At 41.1% G+C, this 18,175-nt stretch overlaps 1 protein-coding gene and 3 long non-coding RNA genes across 4 annotated transcripts; 3 read left to right on the top strand and 1 right to left on the bottom strand.

Annotated features, from left to right (window-relative positions):
• Window positions 1–172: 172 nt before the first annotated feature.
• LOC121770613 lies at window positions 173–9,200 on the top strand. Its single transcript, XR_006043772.1, has 2 exons — window positions 173–394; window positions 8,496–9,200. It is a non-coding gene; the product is annotated as an uncharacterized LOC121770613 (long non-coding RNA).
• Window positions 9,201–10,146: 946 nt separating this feature from the next.
• Window positions 10,147–10,871, top strand: LOC121771456. Its single transcript, XR_006044043.1, has 2 exons — window positions 10,147–10,286; window positions 10,470–10,871. It is a non-coding gene; the product is annotated as an uncharacterized LOC121771456 (long non-coding RNA).
• A 206-nt stretch (window positions 10,872–11,077) lies between these two features.
• On the top strand, window positions 11,078–13,459 carry LOC121770378 (protein FAR1-RELATED SEQUENCE 8-like). The gene is made up of 3 exons (XM_042167115.1): window positions 11,078–11,091; window positions 12,484–13,022; window positions 13,080–13,459. Exons 1-3 carry the CDS (start codon window positions 11,078–11,080, stop codon window positions 13,457–13,459), a joined length of 933 nt encoding a protein of 310 aa, XP_042023049.1.
• A 390-nt stretch (window positions 13,460–13,849) lies between these two features.
• On the bottom strand, window positions 13,850–16,091 carry LOC121771083. Its single transcript, XR_006043928.1, has 3 exons — window positions 15,889–16,091; window positions 14,984–15,065; window positions 13,850–14,082 (listed from the first exon to the last, which is right to left on the bottom strand). It is a non-coding gene; the product is annotated as an uncharacterized LOC121771083 (long non-coding RNA).
• Between the last annotated feature and the right edge of the window lie 2,084 nt (window positions 16,092–18,175).

Here is an 18,175-nt window from a genome sequence, read left to right on the forward strand (position 1 = left end):
TCCCTACTTTTTTAATTCTAATTCATATGTTAGTAGTATTTTATTTTATTATCATCACCGAGCTATGACGGGGATTTTTATCCTAGAAACAAGTAATCAGTTTATTAGATATAAATTTATTCAATTGGAAATCACTACTGCTATACTAAAGTAGTAACTTTTAGTAATAAATAAATTGTGTTTAAACAAAAAGAATAAATTTCAAGGGTTGAGTCTGCGTGTGGTGCTGGGGCTTGAACTTCTAGATGATGCTCTATTATACATAGTTCAGTTTTTGATCACGTGGAAGCTGGTTGTTATCTGAATCTGGTGTTGAACCCCTTATGCAGAAAAGAAAATAGAGAGTGAAATCCGTAGAGTGGGTGCTGAGATTTTGTCTGCTGTTCGTCAGCAGGTTGGTATAATCACAAATTGATACTCGGTTATTTTATTGGTGATAAATTGGTATATATGGCATTCGTAGAGTGTAAATGGATGATCTCGCCTGCTTGGACTGGATATATTGGGTGAGTCGGGGTGTAATAAAGTGAAATATGGATCACAAGATGTAAGGCTTGGATGGGGAAAGAAAGCTCACTCAAGACCAAATTTGGGTTTGATTTGTAGTCCTTCTGGTCTTCAAGCTCAATTACTGAACTTCATCTTCTTTCTTTACAGTTATATATATATTTTTGAGCTACATTGGTCGCAGCTCTAAGATGAACTATTTGTTTCTTGCATTAGATACACTGTGCATCATGTTACAGAAATTATGCTACTACGTTCAATCACATTACTAGTAAAGAAAGAACTTCTGTAGTAGAGAGCTTACTTCATACCGGCAAATTTTTGAGTATTTCTTTATTTTGGTTTTTGTTCTGATTTTTCCTGAAGTTGACTTTGAAACTTGGGTATATTCTATATTTGGCGAAGTTGGATAAAACAGAAAGGCGATATGCTTGGATCAAGCGCCACCTACGAACCAATGTGGAGATTTGGAAACTTTTCCCCTTATCATGGCATGTCCCTTATCTCTGCTTTGCATCCAGTTCTGACCTCTCTTTTGAACTCACATGTCAAACATATGATTTGAGGTTCAACCTTGCCTGTAGCTGATGGTTGGGCGAATTTTCGGTAGTAGTAAATGCAGGTAAAAAATATAGATCACGACACAAGGAATTACGTGGTTCGATTTACTGAGGTAAATCTACGTCCACGGGAAGAAAGGAGGGCAAGATTGTATTGCTTGATCTGGTTTACCAGCTTACAAATACAGACTTGCTATATGATATTTGATGTCTAGAGAGCTTTCTTTCTCCTCCCTTAGTCTATCTGATCTAAGTTCTATTTATACATTGAACTAAGATCGTGGCTTGCATCACCACTAACTAGGTCGTGGCTTACATCACCACTAACTAGGTTGTGGATGTCGTGGAGGTCATGAGATCCTGCATGGGTCCACTATCTCTTTGTTTGGTCCGCTATCCTGCATGAGATCCTGCATGAGTTGACACCACTAAATAGATCGTGTAGTGGAGGTCGTGGAGGTTCTGCATGAGTCCACTATCTCCCAGTTCGGTCGAATACTGAGACCGAACTGCTGAACTATTGCCGAGCAGCTTTTGCCGATCTGAGAGTAGAGCTTGATTGGTCGGCTTTTACCGAGCTGTAGGCTGGGGCCGAACTCTTTGGTAATGCCGAACTGATACTCTTCCTTGGGCTTTGGGCTGATGGGCCGTCACTGCTATTGGGCTTGTTTAGTACGTACCCCATCACTACCCCCCCCGAAAAGCGAAGTGAATCACTTCGGCGAAGCGAGTCACTTCGGCATTCTGGATAAAGGTACGGGGGAGGCTGACGTTAGGGAACGTGCCTTGCGCGTGACTGCATTAAATGCGACAGTAAAATCCGGCCGTTGAATCCTGAAAAGGTGGGATTCGAAACGGTGCGATGATTTTGAAATCTTCTCCGAACCTGATAAATACGTCCTTTCTTCATCATTTGAACACTTTTGCTATTGCTTCTTCTGCATTCTCTCTCTTTTGCGTAAAAATTTCCTTCCGCTTTCAAGAATTTCTTCAGAATTTCTTCAGACTTTCAAAGAGTAAGAACTATGTCTTCTTCTTCTTCTTCTGAGTCAGGTAGCGGTAGGAAAGGGGATAAGGGGTCTTCTATCCGGAAAGAATCCGGGGAGAAGACCGTAGAGTATTTTCACAGCATCTTGAGTAAGGATACTGTGATATCCCTACACGAAAAATATTTTTTTCCTGGGGGGAAGGTTGCGATTCCCGACGACCTTCATAGGGCTGACTCGCCGCCGGAGGGTTACGCCACCGTTTACGAAGCCTGCTTAGAATGCGGGCTTCGTTTCCCTCTTCCCCCACCTTTTGTAGAGCTTCTTGATTTTTTCCAACTCCCTTTAGGTCAGGTGACTCCGAATTCTTGGAGGCACTTATCGGCCTTTGCTGCCGAACTGCGTAGGCTAGATAAGGATCTGTCTCTGAGGGCAATCCTTAATTTCTTCCAGTTTAAGAGGAAGGGATCTTGGTTTTACCTGATCCCTTTACAGCCCTTTAGAGCCTTTTGTAAAACCAAATGGCCGAAATGGCAAAATCGTTTCTTTTTTTATAATAGGACTTCGGCTTCGGACTTTTCCTGGAGAGGGCCGAAGTCCGTTATTCCTCATCCTCGGGTAGAACCGTTGGACGAGCTCGAGGCCGAGCTCAATAAGATTCCTATGATTAGGAAGCAGTACCTGGAGTCTGAGCTCGTCAAGGGCGACTTCGTGTTCGACTCCTCGTCTTCGGACGAAGAGACTGAGGGTGAGGAATTCTTTTTTATGCATTACTGCCTTGACGACGAAAACTAACCTTGTTTTCTTGCTTTTTGGCAGTGAACTTGCTAAACAAGCTCGGTCGCAAATCCTCCGAATCTAAGGAACCGGAGAGGCCGAAAACCACCAGCTCGGCGTCTGATGCCGAGAAGAATCCGAAGAGGCAAAAGACCTCTTCGGATCCAAAGAAGCCGGAGTCGACTTCGGCAAATAGGAAGGGGAAGACCCAGAAGCCCCCAAGAGCGCCGGAGAAAGACGTGGTCTTGGCGCCTCCTTCGGAACATATCTGTGAGCCCTTTTTATGGCCCACGGACTTTGCCGAGGTGAATTCTCTTCTTGATTTTCTGGCCTTGCTTTTTTCCTGTATTTTTTGTGGCCCCTCGGTTGACTTTTTCCTTTTTCCATTTTCAGAGGAACGATATGCTCTCCAAGCTCGTCGCCGTTGAACTCTCCAAAGCGTCCAACGATTATGCTGAGATGCAGAGGAAGTTGAATGCTGCTCGTCACCAGGCCGAACAGGCTCGGGCGGACTTTGAGAAGGCAAGGGCCGCTAGGATCTCGGCTCAGGATGAAGCACAGCGGGCAAAAAACGAGCTCATCATCCAGCGAGAGCAGACGAAACGGAGGGATGCTGCCGCCGTGGTTGCCCAAGGGGAGGTTCTCCGTGCTTTCGCGGAGAAACTCTTTCTGAGCAATCAATTTTCGGCCTTTGTCGGTGATCTGCTGAAACTGATGACCGATAATGCCGAGCAGGGGCCCGAAGTCGTCCTGCCGCTGTACGGCCGAGAGATAGCAGCTCGTCTCCAGAGTCTGCCGCTCCTTGAGGAGCTTGCTTCGTCCTCGGTCCTGCTTTCTGCTGACCGAGTTCGTAGTTGCCGAGCTGACCGGGATGAGAATATGGAGGCTATCTTTGCCTCCTTAGGGCCAGTTTCACCCGCTCCAATTTTCCACGGAGAGGGTGAGACCGAGCAGCTTGATCAGCAGACCGGAGACGGGCAGGCCGAGCAAGAGGTGCTGCTGATCGGTGATGGGGGCACCGAGCAGGCTGGGGGGAGCAGGGAGGCCGAGGCTGAAGCTGAGGCAGACAAGAAGAAGGAAGCTGAACCTCACCGAGGAGCCGGAGACGAAGCTGGCGGAGTATGATTTCGTCTCCCTTCTCTTAGTTTAGTTTCTTCCTTCTTGTAAAATGGCCTTGAAGCCCTCCTTGTGTAAAAAAAATTTTTTTCTTATGAATGAAAAAATTCTTCTTTATACACTTGTGTCTTCGTATAGCTTTTCGTACTCTCTTTTACTCCTGTTGTGGTTTACTACCTGCTCAGTAAAATGAAATGCCGAACTGACATAGCTGCTTTGTATTCTTAACCCTTAAGGAGCTGGAGGTACTTCACTGGAAGCGGCTGTACTCTTCCGCTTTAGACGAAGCTGAGAAAAAAGCCATAGCTGACCAGATGAAGAATGACGAACTCTTGGCTTGTTTAGTGAAGCTGGAGGCCGACAATAAGGACTTAGAGTCCGAAAAGAAAGATCTGGAGGCCGAGCTGAATACTGCCGTCGCTGAGAGGACTGCGTATGAGGATTTCATCTGCAGGCGCGGGGGAATGACCATCTCTGAAGTTCAGGAACGAGTTGACGAACTGTGGGAGGAATATCATGTACTCCGGAGGAACAATGCGCTGGAGAGCTCGGCTTGCCAACAAGTCGTGAAATCATTGCGGCGCTGGGCTTCTCGGTACGACATCATTCTTTCCCGGCGTCCCTCAATCGAGAGATTCCTTAGGCATTTCCCGCCAACAGATGCTCGCACTCCAGCTCAAACCTCTGATTCACTTGCTCAAAACCCTACTCCAAGTCAGCAACGAACTCAGGAACAACCGGAGACGTCAAGACGAGAACGGACTCAGGAGCAACCGGAAACGTCAAGACAAGGACAGACTGAAGTTCGTAGAGGAGCTGTGATTATGAGTGAGCAAGATCAACAAATGCTTCGTGAAGAGACTCTTCGCCGCCGAGGTGCTAGAGCTTCTCGGGCTCAGGGAAGAGGCGGTAGGTCGATTAGAGCATCTCGTCGACCTGCTTATTCTTCAGCTGCCCGGAATGGCCGAACTCGGCTTCACGAGGATTTTGTGAATAGATGGCTCAACTTTAGCAACCATGGACAGTAGAATAGTCCTTTGTAATGGCGTAACGCCTTCTCGTAGGGCAGCAGAATTATATGCCGAACAAGATTTAATAAATGAAATTTTCATTTCGCTTCTATCACTGCGTATTTACAGCTCAGCGAAAAAATTTCATCGTGCTCGTCCTCGGTCTTATGAAGTAAACTTCTTTGACCGGACTCGTCCTCGGTCTTATGGAGTAAGCTTCTTTGACCGGACTCGTCTTTGGTCTTATGAAGTAAACTTCTTTGACCGGACTTGGTCCTCGGTCTTATGAAATAAACTTCTTTGACCGGACTCGTCTTTGGTCTTATGAAGTAAACTTCTTTGACCGGACACGTCTTTGGTCTTATGAAGTAAATTTCTTTGACCGGACTAAGCTTGTGTCCTAATTTGGCGAGTTTTATCGCTTGGATCGGACTTTCCCTTTGTCCTAATTTGGCGAGTTTTATCGCTCGGATCGGACTTTCCCTTTGTCCTAATTTGGCGAGTTTTATCGCTCGGATCGGACTTTCCCTTTTTGCAGTTCGTTTCAGACGAACTGCTTGTTTCTTAAGCTGAATTGTGGTCTTGTATCCTCCTTAGAAGCTTGGACTCACAATCGTTGGCTTATATATGTTCTAAAAAGGGGATCAGCCTTCGAAGAACAAGATACCTCAGTAACATTTGTAAGAGACGACACGCACATAGACAGACAAAACGCACATAGACAAATAAAAAAGACGAAAAACAAGTAAAAAACAAAGAAAGCACATACCCCTAGGACCGAACTAGACACAAGACTGACTGACCGGACTGTCTCTTACAAATGGAACTTCTTGAGGTTGGAAATGTGCCATGTTCGGGGTACTTGTTCTCCTGACATGTGAGTCAATTTGTAAGACCCTTTGCCGAGGACTTCTGACACCCGATATGGACCTTCCCATGTGGGTTCGAGTTTGCCCAGCTTTTCTGCTCGGCTTACTTCGTTGTTTCTCAAGACGAGATCTCCCACTTGAAATTGTAGCTTTTTCACCCTTTGGTTATAATACCGGGCTACTTGCTCCTTGTACTTGGCTGCTTTTATGCAGGCCAATTCTCTTCTTTCTTCGGCCAGATCTAGTTCGGCTCTCAGTCCGTCATCATTCATTTCTGAGGAGAAATTTAGAGTTCGGGGACTGGGTACGCCGATCTCGACCGGAATCACGGCTTCAGTGCCGTACACCAGACTGTACGGAGTTTCACCGTTGGAGGTTTTGGGTGTAGTTCGGTAGGACCATAGGACTTGAGGGAGATTTTCTACCCATTGTCCTTTGGCTTGTTCAATGGTACGAACTGAGCGGGCGGCTTCTCAGGATTGAGACGTGGCCCCAATCGGTCTTGCACCGGAGTCCTTTGAATCTTTTCAAAAGGAGTTCGGCGAGGATGTCCCTGATCGCCAAAAGGAGTTCGGCGAGGATGTCCCTGATCGCTATGATCGGGCTTCCTCCTGTCTCCTCGGGATGAGCTGTCTAAAGACCGTTTGCGACGGTCTGCCTCATCGGCACGGGAGAACTGGTCCGCAATGTCCCACATCTCTTGAGCTGTTTGCGGACTGCATTCCACGAGCTTTCTGTAGAGAGCTCCGGGCAGGATTCCATTTTGGAATGCCGAAATGACAAGTAGATCATTGAGATCATCTACTTGTAGGCATTCCTTGTGGAATCTCGTCATAAAGTCGCTGATCTTTTCGTCGCGACCTTGACGTATAGAAAGCAGCTGAGCCGAAGTGATTCGGGCTTCCGCTTTCTGAAAGAACCTCCTGTGGAAAGCATCCATTAGATCTCGGTAAGATCTAATGCTGCCTTGGGGGAGGCTATCGAACCACCTTCTTGCGTTCCCGATAAGCAGCTCGGGAAACAGCTTGCACATATGGACTTCATTGAGACCCTGGTTCGCCATGTTATACTGATAGCGTCCCAGGAAGTCATGAGGATTCACTAACCCGTCATAAGTCATCGACGGAGTTTGGTAGTTCTGTGGTAGGGGAGTTCGGGTGATGTCGTCCGAGAACGGAGTCTTCAATGCTCCGTACATGGCGAACCCGACATCTCTTCGGTATGGAGGAGATGGAGTTCTCCTGTGATTCCGGTACCGAGGAGGAACAGGAACATGTCGGGGTTGAGGATTCTTCTTCCTGGAAGACACGGCACTACTGCGGTAGTGACTTTCATGTCTGGATGAGGAGGGAGAATCCACCGTTTTCGTCTCCGGCTTTTGGCCCTTTTGCAGGAAAATTAAGAACTCTTCCTGCTTCTCGGCCAAAAACAACTTGACAGCCTCGTTCAAATCGGGCTGCTGGGAAGACTCGGTGCGATGAGCCTTTGAGCGGTTTGTTCCTTCTCCGTGAGAACTGGAAGTAGATTTCTCCCGAGGCTGTTTTCCAGACCTGCGGGCTGGACTAGCTTCCTCATGGTTATCACGAACGGAAGCACGGGTATTATGTGATCTGGTATGCATTTTTTTGGTGGAAGAGGATCAAAAACTCGCTTTATCACAGATTTGGTTCTCTGTTTCCCACAGACGGCGCCAGTGATGGTTGGGCGAATTTTCGGTAGTAGTAAATGCAGGTAAAAAATATATAGATCACGACACAAGGAATTACGTGGTTCGATTTACTGAGGTAAATCTACGTCCACGGGAAGAAAGGAGGGCAAGATTGTATTGCTTGATCTGGTTTACCAGCTTACAAATACAGACTTGCTATATGATATTTGATGTCTAGAGAGCTTTCTTTCTCCTCCCTTAGTCTATCTGATCTAAGTTCTATTTATACATTGAACTAAGATCGTGGCTTGCATCACCACTAACTAGGTCGTGGCTTACATCACCACTAACTAGGTTGTGGATGTCGTGGAGGTCATGAGATCCTGCATGGGTCCACTATCTCTTTGTTTGGTCCGCTATCCTGCATGAGATCCTGCATGAGTTGACACCACTAAATAGATCGTGTAGTGGAGGTCGTGGAGGTTCTGCATGAGTCCACTATCTCCCAGTTCGGTCGAATACTGAGACCGAACTGCTGAACTATTGCCGAGCAGCTTTTGCCGATCTGAGAGTAGAGCTTGATTGGTCGGCTTTTACCGAGCTGTAGGCTGGGGCCGAACTCTTTGGTAATGCCGAACTGATACTCTTCCTTGGGCTTTGGGCTGATGGGCCGTCACTGCTATTGGGCTTGTTTAGTACGTACCCCATCAGTAGCTAATTTGTTCTCCTAGGTTTACATCCTTGTTTGGCCAATGGAATTGACATTAAAGGACAGGTTGAATATATAGTAGCATAGCATAATTATAATCTTGATTTCATAACCATGTAGGACCTCTTTTGTTGTGTCTCTTTGAATCTGCCATTCTGCTTCTAGTAGAGACACTCCACTGGTGTCTCTTCATAATGTCGCACTTACCATATTTTTGGTTATATTCATTGAAAAAACCTTGCTAAAAATAGATTTTGTCATAACTTCATGACTAATATTACATCATGATGAAGTTCTTTATGGGTGTTAACAGGACACAATTGGTGGACATCCTCGATAATCTCAAAGAAAAACCAGATGTTGGAACATTGTTGCTGCTAAGCTCCTTTTTTGTACCTAGTTTTCTAAAGTGTGACAAACTCATATTTTCATTGGTTTAATTGGTCTGTTGAAGTGCTAAATGCCGAGTTTATCACACGAAATTGTCTTTGTCCAGCCGATTATTCCATCTTTTGGAGTTTTATGTGTTTGTTGAGCGTTTTAGGAAAAACATGTGGAAAAGAGGCAAAAATGGAGCGTCTAAAAGGGGCACCCGGCCGGGTGCATTATTAGTGCAAAAATTCCACCCGGCCGAGTGAGTTTCCAGTGTAATAACTCCACCCGGCCGGGTACTGTAGAGTGACGAGTCTGGCAGCAGAAATGTGATTTTTGAGGAGGAAAATTCAGAAGAAAAGGCTAGGGTTCGAGACTAAGAGATTCATTCTACACCCACCGCCTCCTACACTCCCAAGAACACTGGGAAGAGAGATTTGAAGATTGAAGACTACAAATCAAGAGATTGAAGTTTCCATTCCATAGAATCGTTCCACAGGAGTATTTATTTGCTTTATTATGTATTCGATTGAATCCTTTGTTTTGGTTTTCATGAAGAACATGAGTAGCTAAATTTATTGTGGAGTTTTGGTGAAGACTACAATGGATGTTTGTGATTAATTCAAGGAGTTGTTTAGATTGCTTAGCTCTTGTGATTTCTTTGTTATTTTTATGCTTTTTCAATTTAATTGCTTAGCTACCAATTGGGCTTGTTTACCTTTATAGTTGTAATGGAGAGATACCTATGAATTGGATGCAATAAGCCAATAATTAGTTTTAGGACGCAGAAGATTAAAATGAGGGATTTAATGTAGAATGTTGGGAAGCAATCTAGCCTGCTTCTTATTGTTTTAGAGCCGTGACCTTTGGATATTCTTCTACCTTGAGTATTTCTTTATAATCAATTGAAAAATTCAGATTCTTAATTATTTTGGTACTGATTAAACAAGGTAATATTACAAGATGACTGACCACATTAATTTGTCAAATACAAGTACCACATATGACTCTAATGGGTGGTTCTTTGTATCTGATGAACTTATAACATGTATGAGTTCTGTTATTCGCTTCTTATTTCTATATCTTTCTGTCATTATTATGAGTCAGGTGAATTAGCTGAAAATGTATCCAAAATAGTTGATCCTCAATATCTCGTGGCCCTCGTCTCACTGTTTATGCCTGGCAATCCCAATCCCCCTTCTCACGGTTTTGCTGTATTTTGTAGGATGAGTTCTCAGCAGTCATAACAAAAGCGCTGATTACTTGCGTATAGAAACAGGGTTTGACTCTGCAATGACACGTGTTCCTTGGGGCACACTTGAAAGTGTTGGTGACCAAGATGCCTTGCTGTCATATATGTTTACTTGCGTATAATTCCTGCAGATATGTAAATGGCATAAATACAATTCTTACTTCAACCATTCCTGTGCTTGGAAGGCTTCTTTCTCCTATATATTTCCTCGATAAGGTAAACGAGTAATTCCTAATTTGACTTTGTATCTTGCACTTTCATTGGAGGATAATACTTGAAAGTGTGATTTTAACTGTGTGAGTTTGAAATTTGTTTTTCTCTTTTCAAACAAACACCACAATTTTATTCTTATATGTATGTTCTTCTACAGCAGTCATGTTCCAAACATAATCCTCTCTAACCTCTGCAGCTTGCACCATCTCTTGTCTATCTCAACATCTTCAAATGCAAGCAAATCTCCGAAACAGGAGAGCACAACAAGTACTTATTCTATTTACTCTGTAATATTGAGTTTTATTGACAAGAAGGCCTTTTTTTTGTGAATGATAATTATTTGAATGGTGTTCGTCCCTGTTTAAGCATATAAGAAATCAAAGAACTAATTTTGGTGAAAATGAACATAGCTTTTAATCTGTGTGGACATATTGTTTTATGCATAATCAGATTCAGATGCTGCTGGATACACAAGCTGTCAAAACAATCCTTCCCGTGGAAAACAGGCAAGATACAGACAACTCTTCATTCTTGAGGTTCTTATCCCGTGCCTTCTTTTTTAAACTGCCACAACTGGAATCCGCAGAATCCTAGCTTAACCTAGTCAACTACCAAAGATGGACCTCTGAGGAAACTTTTCATACAGAATTCGCCCTACTCTGGTTAGGATCCGTCCCTTTTTCTCGAGTATTAATCAGGGTGATTCGGTCTTAACTACATTATTAGATTGTTTGGTTTGCAGTTTTATTATTACATGAAAAAGGCTCGGGCCTGAACTCATTTCGAGAGCCCCTTAAAATTGTAACTTGCAAAATAAATACATTAAATTCCATATATAAATTCTTTTCTTTAGCATAACTTGCAAAGTAAACAGGCCTTAACAACTCTAATAATACGGTTACAAATTACATGCTCCATTCCATTTTTTTTCTTTCTATCCCCTCTTAATTTATCAATTTTGCAATTAAACTCATATCGTTCCAAAAGTTTATATTTTGAGAGGATGGATGGAGTATGAGGTGTTGGAATCAAATATAGTTGTGCAATAGTTTTAATAAATGATTGGTGGCGTGTATGGTGAGTTGAGAATGACGCACTTCGTTTGGTTTAATGTACTAAGTGAAAAAATGGTTGGCTATAAGAAAATTGGCTGATTTTCAATTATATTAGTGACTTGGAGCATCTGCAACAGCACCGTTCCCGACGGGTGGTCGACAGATTACCGTTGCAGGCACCTCATTCCATCGAGGAGCCCTCCATTTTGGACTGAACTCGTTCTGATGGGACACTCGCCCGTCCACGTGGCGCATTCTACGTCATACTTTTTTCACGATTAGTTATAATTAACCCTTGGATTTTCTTCATTACTAAGGAAAAGCCCAATAAAAATAAAAATATTGGTGGGAACTTGATATTGTGAATTCAATAAAAATATTGGTTGCTAGTGTGTTGGTAGTGTGTATTGTAAGTTGAGAAAAATGCACGTCGTTGGATTTAATGAACCAAGTGAATAAATGGTTGGCTGTAATAGATTTGGTTAATTTTTCCATAATAATAGTGACCAAGTGAACTATATAGTATTAGTCAAATTGAATGTGTTGCTGTTTCAAATATGGCATGCTATGTAATTATCGTACTTATCTAATAAGTATAAGAGGAATGATGATTTACAGACATAATGTCTCCAAGCCATAATACCTCTATGTCAATTTGCCATAAGCCAAAATATAATATGAACAATATACCGTTATTTTGAATTAAATAATAATTGAATAAATAAATATATATCAATTAATCATAAAAGGAAAGGCAATTCATATCAAATTACTATCTTTTATCTAAATATACATCAATGAAATTATTATCAAAATTAAACTCATATCAAATTACACTCTTTTACCTAATACACTCAATCAAAAATAAAGATTTACAACTGCAGAAATATCTTCACTCCTCCATCCGTTGACCAGCCTCCACCGTCTCCGTCGACCAGCCTCCACCGTCCGGCCCTCCGCGTCGCAGGTTGCGGCATCTTCAGCTTTGTTCACCCAAATCATTGGTGCCACGATATAAGAAAACATCAAAGGTACCGCCCCTATGCTTTTATTTATATGTGTTTTAGGCTTCGTATACATGTTCATGGTCAAGCATTTCTCCTCACCTCAATGTGTTCAATCACTTATCCTCTTGAAAACTTGCTTTCACTACGTACAATCATTATTTATTGTCTGCTTAAATTGGTATTTCTATGCATTGATCACATATAACAGATTGAAACCCGAAGCCTGAACTGACTAGTTTTTACTAACTATAGGTGTATTTTGTTTCTTTCTCTCTTCTTGTTGTCAGATTGTCTTTTTCTTGTTGATAACATATTTGCATTTACTCCAATGTTGGCTTAGGTGCGAGTTCGATCAGATCCTGTGTTCAGGTATGATGAACGAGATATATGAGGAATTTTTAGCGACAATCATGAGTTATCGGAAGAGGATAACAACAATGGTGAAGATGAATATGATGTGACAGTGGAAGAGGAAGGTAACAACAATGATGAAGAAGGAGATTATGTGCTAGAAGGAGATGATGTGCTAGAAGAAGATGACGAAAATAACAACAGAGAAGAAGAAGCTAATGTGATCCTAGATTCTAATGGTGTAGACGGCGACGATGATGATGATGTTTCGGGTGAAGATCTTATAGCCAACATGGCTCCGATGAAGGGAATGGAATATGATTCAAAAGAGAGCCTTATGAAAGCCTATCAAGATTATGCGAAGCTGCAAGGCTTTTCTGTTGCAATACGTAGCTCGTCGTCTAAGTATTACGTGCTTGCTTGCTTCAAAGGGCGAAAGCCTAAGGATGTAATTATGAAGTTTACCAGACAAACGCAGTGTCTGGCTCGTGTTAATTGCATTGTGAAGACTAATGGTAAAGTGATTGTGTCGAATGTTGAGTTGAATCACAATCACAGTCTTGAGCCGCAATTGTCAATGTTTATGCCGGGTAACTGAGAGTTAAGTTTGCACATGAAACGCCTGCTGGAAAGTTGAGATATTGCAGGCTATAGGACTTGTAAAAACGTGAGGACTCTAGAAGTTATGGCCGGAGGTCCTCAGAATCTAGGTGTCACTGAGCGAGTCTGTAGGAACTTCATAGATAAAAGGAGAAGGTTGAGACTTGGAGAGGGGGACGCCAAAGCTATACACGGGCTGTTTTTGAGAATGCAACACATTATGGATGTTGACGATGAAGGACGTCAGCGTAATGTGATGTGGGTACATCCTCGTAGTATAGCTGCGTACAAAGAGTTCCACGATGTTGTGAATTTTGATACAACTTACCTTGTAAACAAATACAAGATGCCGTTGGCAACGGTTGTCGGAGTTAACCAACATAACCAATCAATATTATTGGGATGTGGTTTATTGAGTCACAAGTAGTCCGAATCATTTAAATGGTTCTTTAGCAACTGGTTACTGGCCATGAAAGGTGTTCAACCTACAACAATGCTGACAGATCAATGTGAGAGTATAAAGATTGCCGTGAAGGAAGTTTTTCCAATGACTATACATAGACTTTGTCTATGACATATTGCCAGTAAAATTCCACAGAAGTTCAAAGGTGTGGCTGATTTTCGTAGTTGTTCGTCTGATTTCTACTCAACGATATATGATAGTCTAAGTATTACTGTAACACCCCTTACTCGGTTAGTTTTAACCAAATAAGTGACGTTACCTTTCGGTACGATCGATAAACAAAACCTGCCTATTTTTTTTAACCATTTTGCAACACTCAACATACAATACTATCATAAAAGAAACTAAACCTGATAACACAACTATTTACTACTATACATAACAAAATAACATTAACCTGTTTATATAGACATACATACAACTCCACTAGCAAAAAGAAGGTTATAACCTTACATTTGTAACCAACTATTTACAACCAAAAGATAATCTAAGCATGCCACGTGTAAACTACGACTATACCAGCAAAAAGGGAGGTGGTGACTTGACACGTGCTGCTGCCAACTAGCGAGTTCACTCGCTTCTATACTCTGCAAGAGGGAGAAGAAAGGGGGGGGTGAGCTTCGAAAAGCTCGTAGTGTAATCGCATTCCAGAATAAAATCTCTAAAACTTCAATCCATATCACTATCTCAAGTAAACACTTTATTACCTGGAATCTCGTACAACACATATTCAATTTACATCGGCATCAATATACAAACTCAACACAATATCACCAAATATTATCATTACTAAAAGTTTGAATCAGTTAAGATCACATATATCACTTGCAAATAACCAACACATTCATCCTGTACAACAACATGATATAAACAAAGGATCCTGTCAGCAGTCACTTTCCTTCGTCAACATAATTATACTATAAGAAACATAACAATTTAAAGAATTCAAAGCACAACCATATTATTTCAAAAATAGAAAGTCACATTCAGCCCCCAAGTTATGCTTAGTGATGAACACGGGTACACGGACACTATCTGTAGCCCTATGAGGGCGTCTATCATGTAAGTCCGAATCGGACACTGTAATCGTCCATATGGCCTATGCAATGCAACTGTCATATATTACCCATATAGGGTACATTACAACAATCGATATATCATATAGACCATCGCTTCGGTTATCCAGAAGACGAATGATCAACATGTGTGCAGTACTGCTGTCCTATGGCATGCCAACTATACCCTGTGGTTCACTCAAGCAATGGGGCACAACGCAACTATTTCATATCAACTTTCACATTATTCAACACATAATTATTTAAATCACTTTGCATAAGAAATACCACCGTTTCTGTCACTTCACCTTGAAAGTACACAAAATCCACACAATCATTCTTAAGTTCTATGGCATAAGCATACGAATCACACAAACAAGTAGTAGTATTTATCGAAGTTTAAGGAACTAATTCTAGAACACGCGTACACTACCTGTACACGTCCCGCTATTACTTGCTTAGTCAACCATGGAGGTGCCCTTTTCCCTTATCGCTTGTGCTTGCACTCGGTTCACCTAATTTTTCAAACAATCACATATACAAATTATAAATAAACACTTAAATCACAAGTATGGAAGCCAAAATATCACATCTATCTATCTCCCTTTTAGCATAAAAACCTTTATTCTCAACTTTTAAAGCTTTAGAAAAATATTGACTGCATTACATCAACTTCATATAATAAACAGACTTAGCTCGGAGATAACTAGGGGTCGAGCCCTACACCAAAATAAACCCCTATGTGTCTATTTTAATTACAAAAAAGGTTTTTCTCAAAATTCCAAGGGACTAGGGAGTTATGAACGTTTGACTACAGCCTGCCAGTTTGTGACAGATTCTGGCGACGGTTTAGCATGAATTTTTAAAAATAGCAAACGTTGACGAAACGAACTGAAATTTTGCAGACATCTTACCAAGACCTTATAGTATGCATTAAAATTTTTAGAACATAATTATATCATGTTAAAGTGGCCGAAACTGACCAGTACAGTAGCATCAGAACAGCCCACATACAAGCTATTTCCTATTTGTGTGTCATTGGGTAATTTCTCCAAACATTTCATGTTCAACAACAAAATTACATGGTTTTAGTCCAATTATGATTCATCTCCAACAAATGAAATCCCAAAAATCAGATTTTTCCTATCACTTTCATGCTTAAATATTATATCCTACTTCCAATTGCATAGTTCAATAGCCAAATTACACCAAAGCATCAAACAACAAAATTCCCAAATCTATAAACCCTAATTTTCGACCAAACAACAAGATTCACATCAAATTAACATCACTACTATACTTAGAAATATGATTGAAGAGGTTATGGAGGAAGCTAACCTCTAAATTCAACAATTTTCCAAAGATTAGTGGAAGTGGGTTTGCAACCTAAGCTCCAAAATTGAGGGAAAGAAGGGGAATTGAGAGCTTGGATTGATGGAGTGTTTTACATGTTACGCGGTGGAGCGATCGGAGGAGTCGCGGTGGCTGATCGGAGGGAGTGGATGGCTGTCAAAAATCTTCACAGAGAGGGAGAGAGAGCACGAAAGGTTTGGATATTACAATTACAGAATTTGAGTCAAGGTGGACAGATTTTCTATCTAAACACAGTCTTCATAACAATAGGTGGCTGAAATATTTGTTTGATGAAAAGGAGAATTGGGCACCCATCTATCTGAATCATAATTTTTGGGCTGGTATGGTATCGACCCAACGAAGTGAATCTATGCACGCATTCTTTGATGGTTTTGTGAACTCGAAGAGCACGTTGAAACTGTTTGTAGAACAATACGAGATCGCTATTCAAAAAAATATTCAGAAGGAGATGAACGCTGATTACCAGTCCAAGTGCGTGATGCTGAAACCGGTGTCAACTTTTCAATGGGAGAAACAATTGCTAGGTGAATACACTCATAACATCGGCCTCTTGTTGCAAGTGGAAATCAAGAAAATTAGCAGTTGTAATGTGGAAGATGTCGCAATTGGTGAAGATGGTGTGCATCGTTGCAAGATAAAGGAGATGCGATTAGTGCATAATGTTTTTCACAAGGAATACACTTACACTGTCGAGTATCGTCCTTTTGGGGAATATATAAGCTGCAACTGCCGTAGGTATGAATTTAAAGGCATATTTTGCGTTCATATCTTCAAAGTCTTGGTGTACAAAGATATTAATCATGTACACGATCGTTACATCATGAAAAGATGGTGGGCAAGAGAGTATAGACCGCATTCTAGTATTGTTTTTGCAGGTGGTTATCCTCACATGACCGAAGAGTTCAAAGTGTTTCAAGATATGGAAAGAAGCTTTGTAAAATGTGCAGATGCAGCTATAACTGACCCACATGCGATAAAGATGGTGAAAGAAGCTCACGAAAAGTTATTGGTGGATATAATGAATATTAATCGTGGTGGGTTAATTTCGAATCCAAGTCCCAATGGTGAGAATGCACGCATTTCTACTGATCTGCCTGTTATACTAGATCCGCTGGTGAGTATTCCTCGCGGACGGCCGAGAGCAGACACGAGGCTTCGATCAAATTTTGAAATTAACACAACTCATAATAGGCGTGGTGGAGGACAAACAGGTTCTCGTGGACGACGTTCGAATCGTGGTCAAGGAGTTGCTTGAGTTGAGATGATTCTGTTTCTATTCAGTTGATGCCCTGTTTTGATGTCTGAGAATTGAGATGGTTTGTTTATCTTTACCTTTAATTGATGGATTTTTGATACATATGATCGTCTTATGTGGTTGCTGGATTATTTTAAGAGATTTACTGCCTTAATAGTGATGTATGACTTCCCTTGCAGGATGAGTTTTGTTTTCGTTCTTTTCATTTTTGAGATGTTTTAGTTTGTATTCTTTCTTTTGATCTTGCATTTATATTTTACTGAGATAACTTGAGGCTATGAATTATTTCTTGTTTTATCTCCATAGAATCTTAATTTATATTTTTTAGAAAAATTCAAATGATATATGATAGCCTTTGTGTGATATATGAACAGGTGTAGGGGAATAAAGTTTTTTCGACAATTTAGCGAACATTTGGTGGACGATTCTGGAAATTCAAATCAGAAGTATTATATACACCTACTAAGCAATCAAACTAGTACTACTGTTAAAAAATGGATATAAAAAAGTAATTTATGAGTTAATCTAGCTAATATTTGATAACAAAAATTATTAGTATGCGAAAAAAAGAATATTCACTATGACAAAAAATAGGATAATAAAGTTTCTTCGTTAATTTAGCAAACAGTTGGTGGACGATTCTGGAAATGAAAATCAGTAGTATTATGTACTCCTACTAAGCAATAAAACTAGTACTACTATTAAAAAATGGATATAAAAAAGTAATTAATGAGTTAATCTAGCTAATATTTGATAGCAAAAATTATTAGTATCAAGTTATTCCCTAATTGAATCAATCTATTCCTGGAGGATTATTGTGAGTGATCTTCTACACGCCTTTCCTTGTTTAACAATAAAAAATTAATTTATGGATCTTGAACTCTGGTTAAGGTTCTGTTTGACAGTGCCACGTTCAGTTTGCTCATCGTTCAAGTGTTACGTTCAATTTACCCATAAAAAAAAGTGCCATAGCTCGACTTGTTTGACAAGTAGTCT

The sequence above is a fragment of the Salvia splendens genome, chromosome 16, assembly GCF_004379255.2.
Source record: "Salvia splendens isolate huo1 chromosome 16, SspV2, whole genome shotgun sequence".
In the NCBI taxonomy this organism is placed as follows: Eukaryota; Viridiplantae; Streptophyta; class Magnoliopsida; order Lamiales; family Lamiaceae; genus Salvia; species Salvia splendens.

Coding starts and splice junctions, on each gene's coding strand:
- LOC121770378 (XM_042167115.1), top strand. Junction 13,023..13,079: donor ATTGTCAATGTTTATGCCGG/GTAACTGAGAGT, acceptor GAGATATTGCAG/GCTATAGGACTTGTAAAAAC.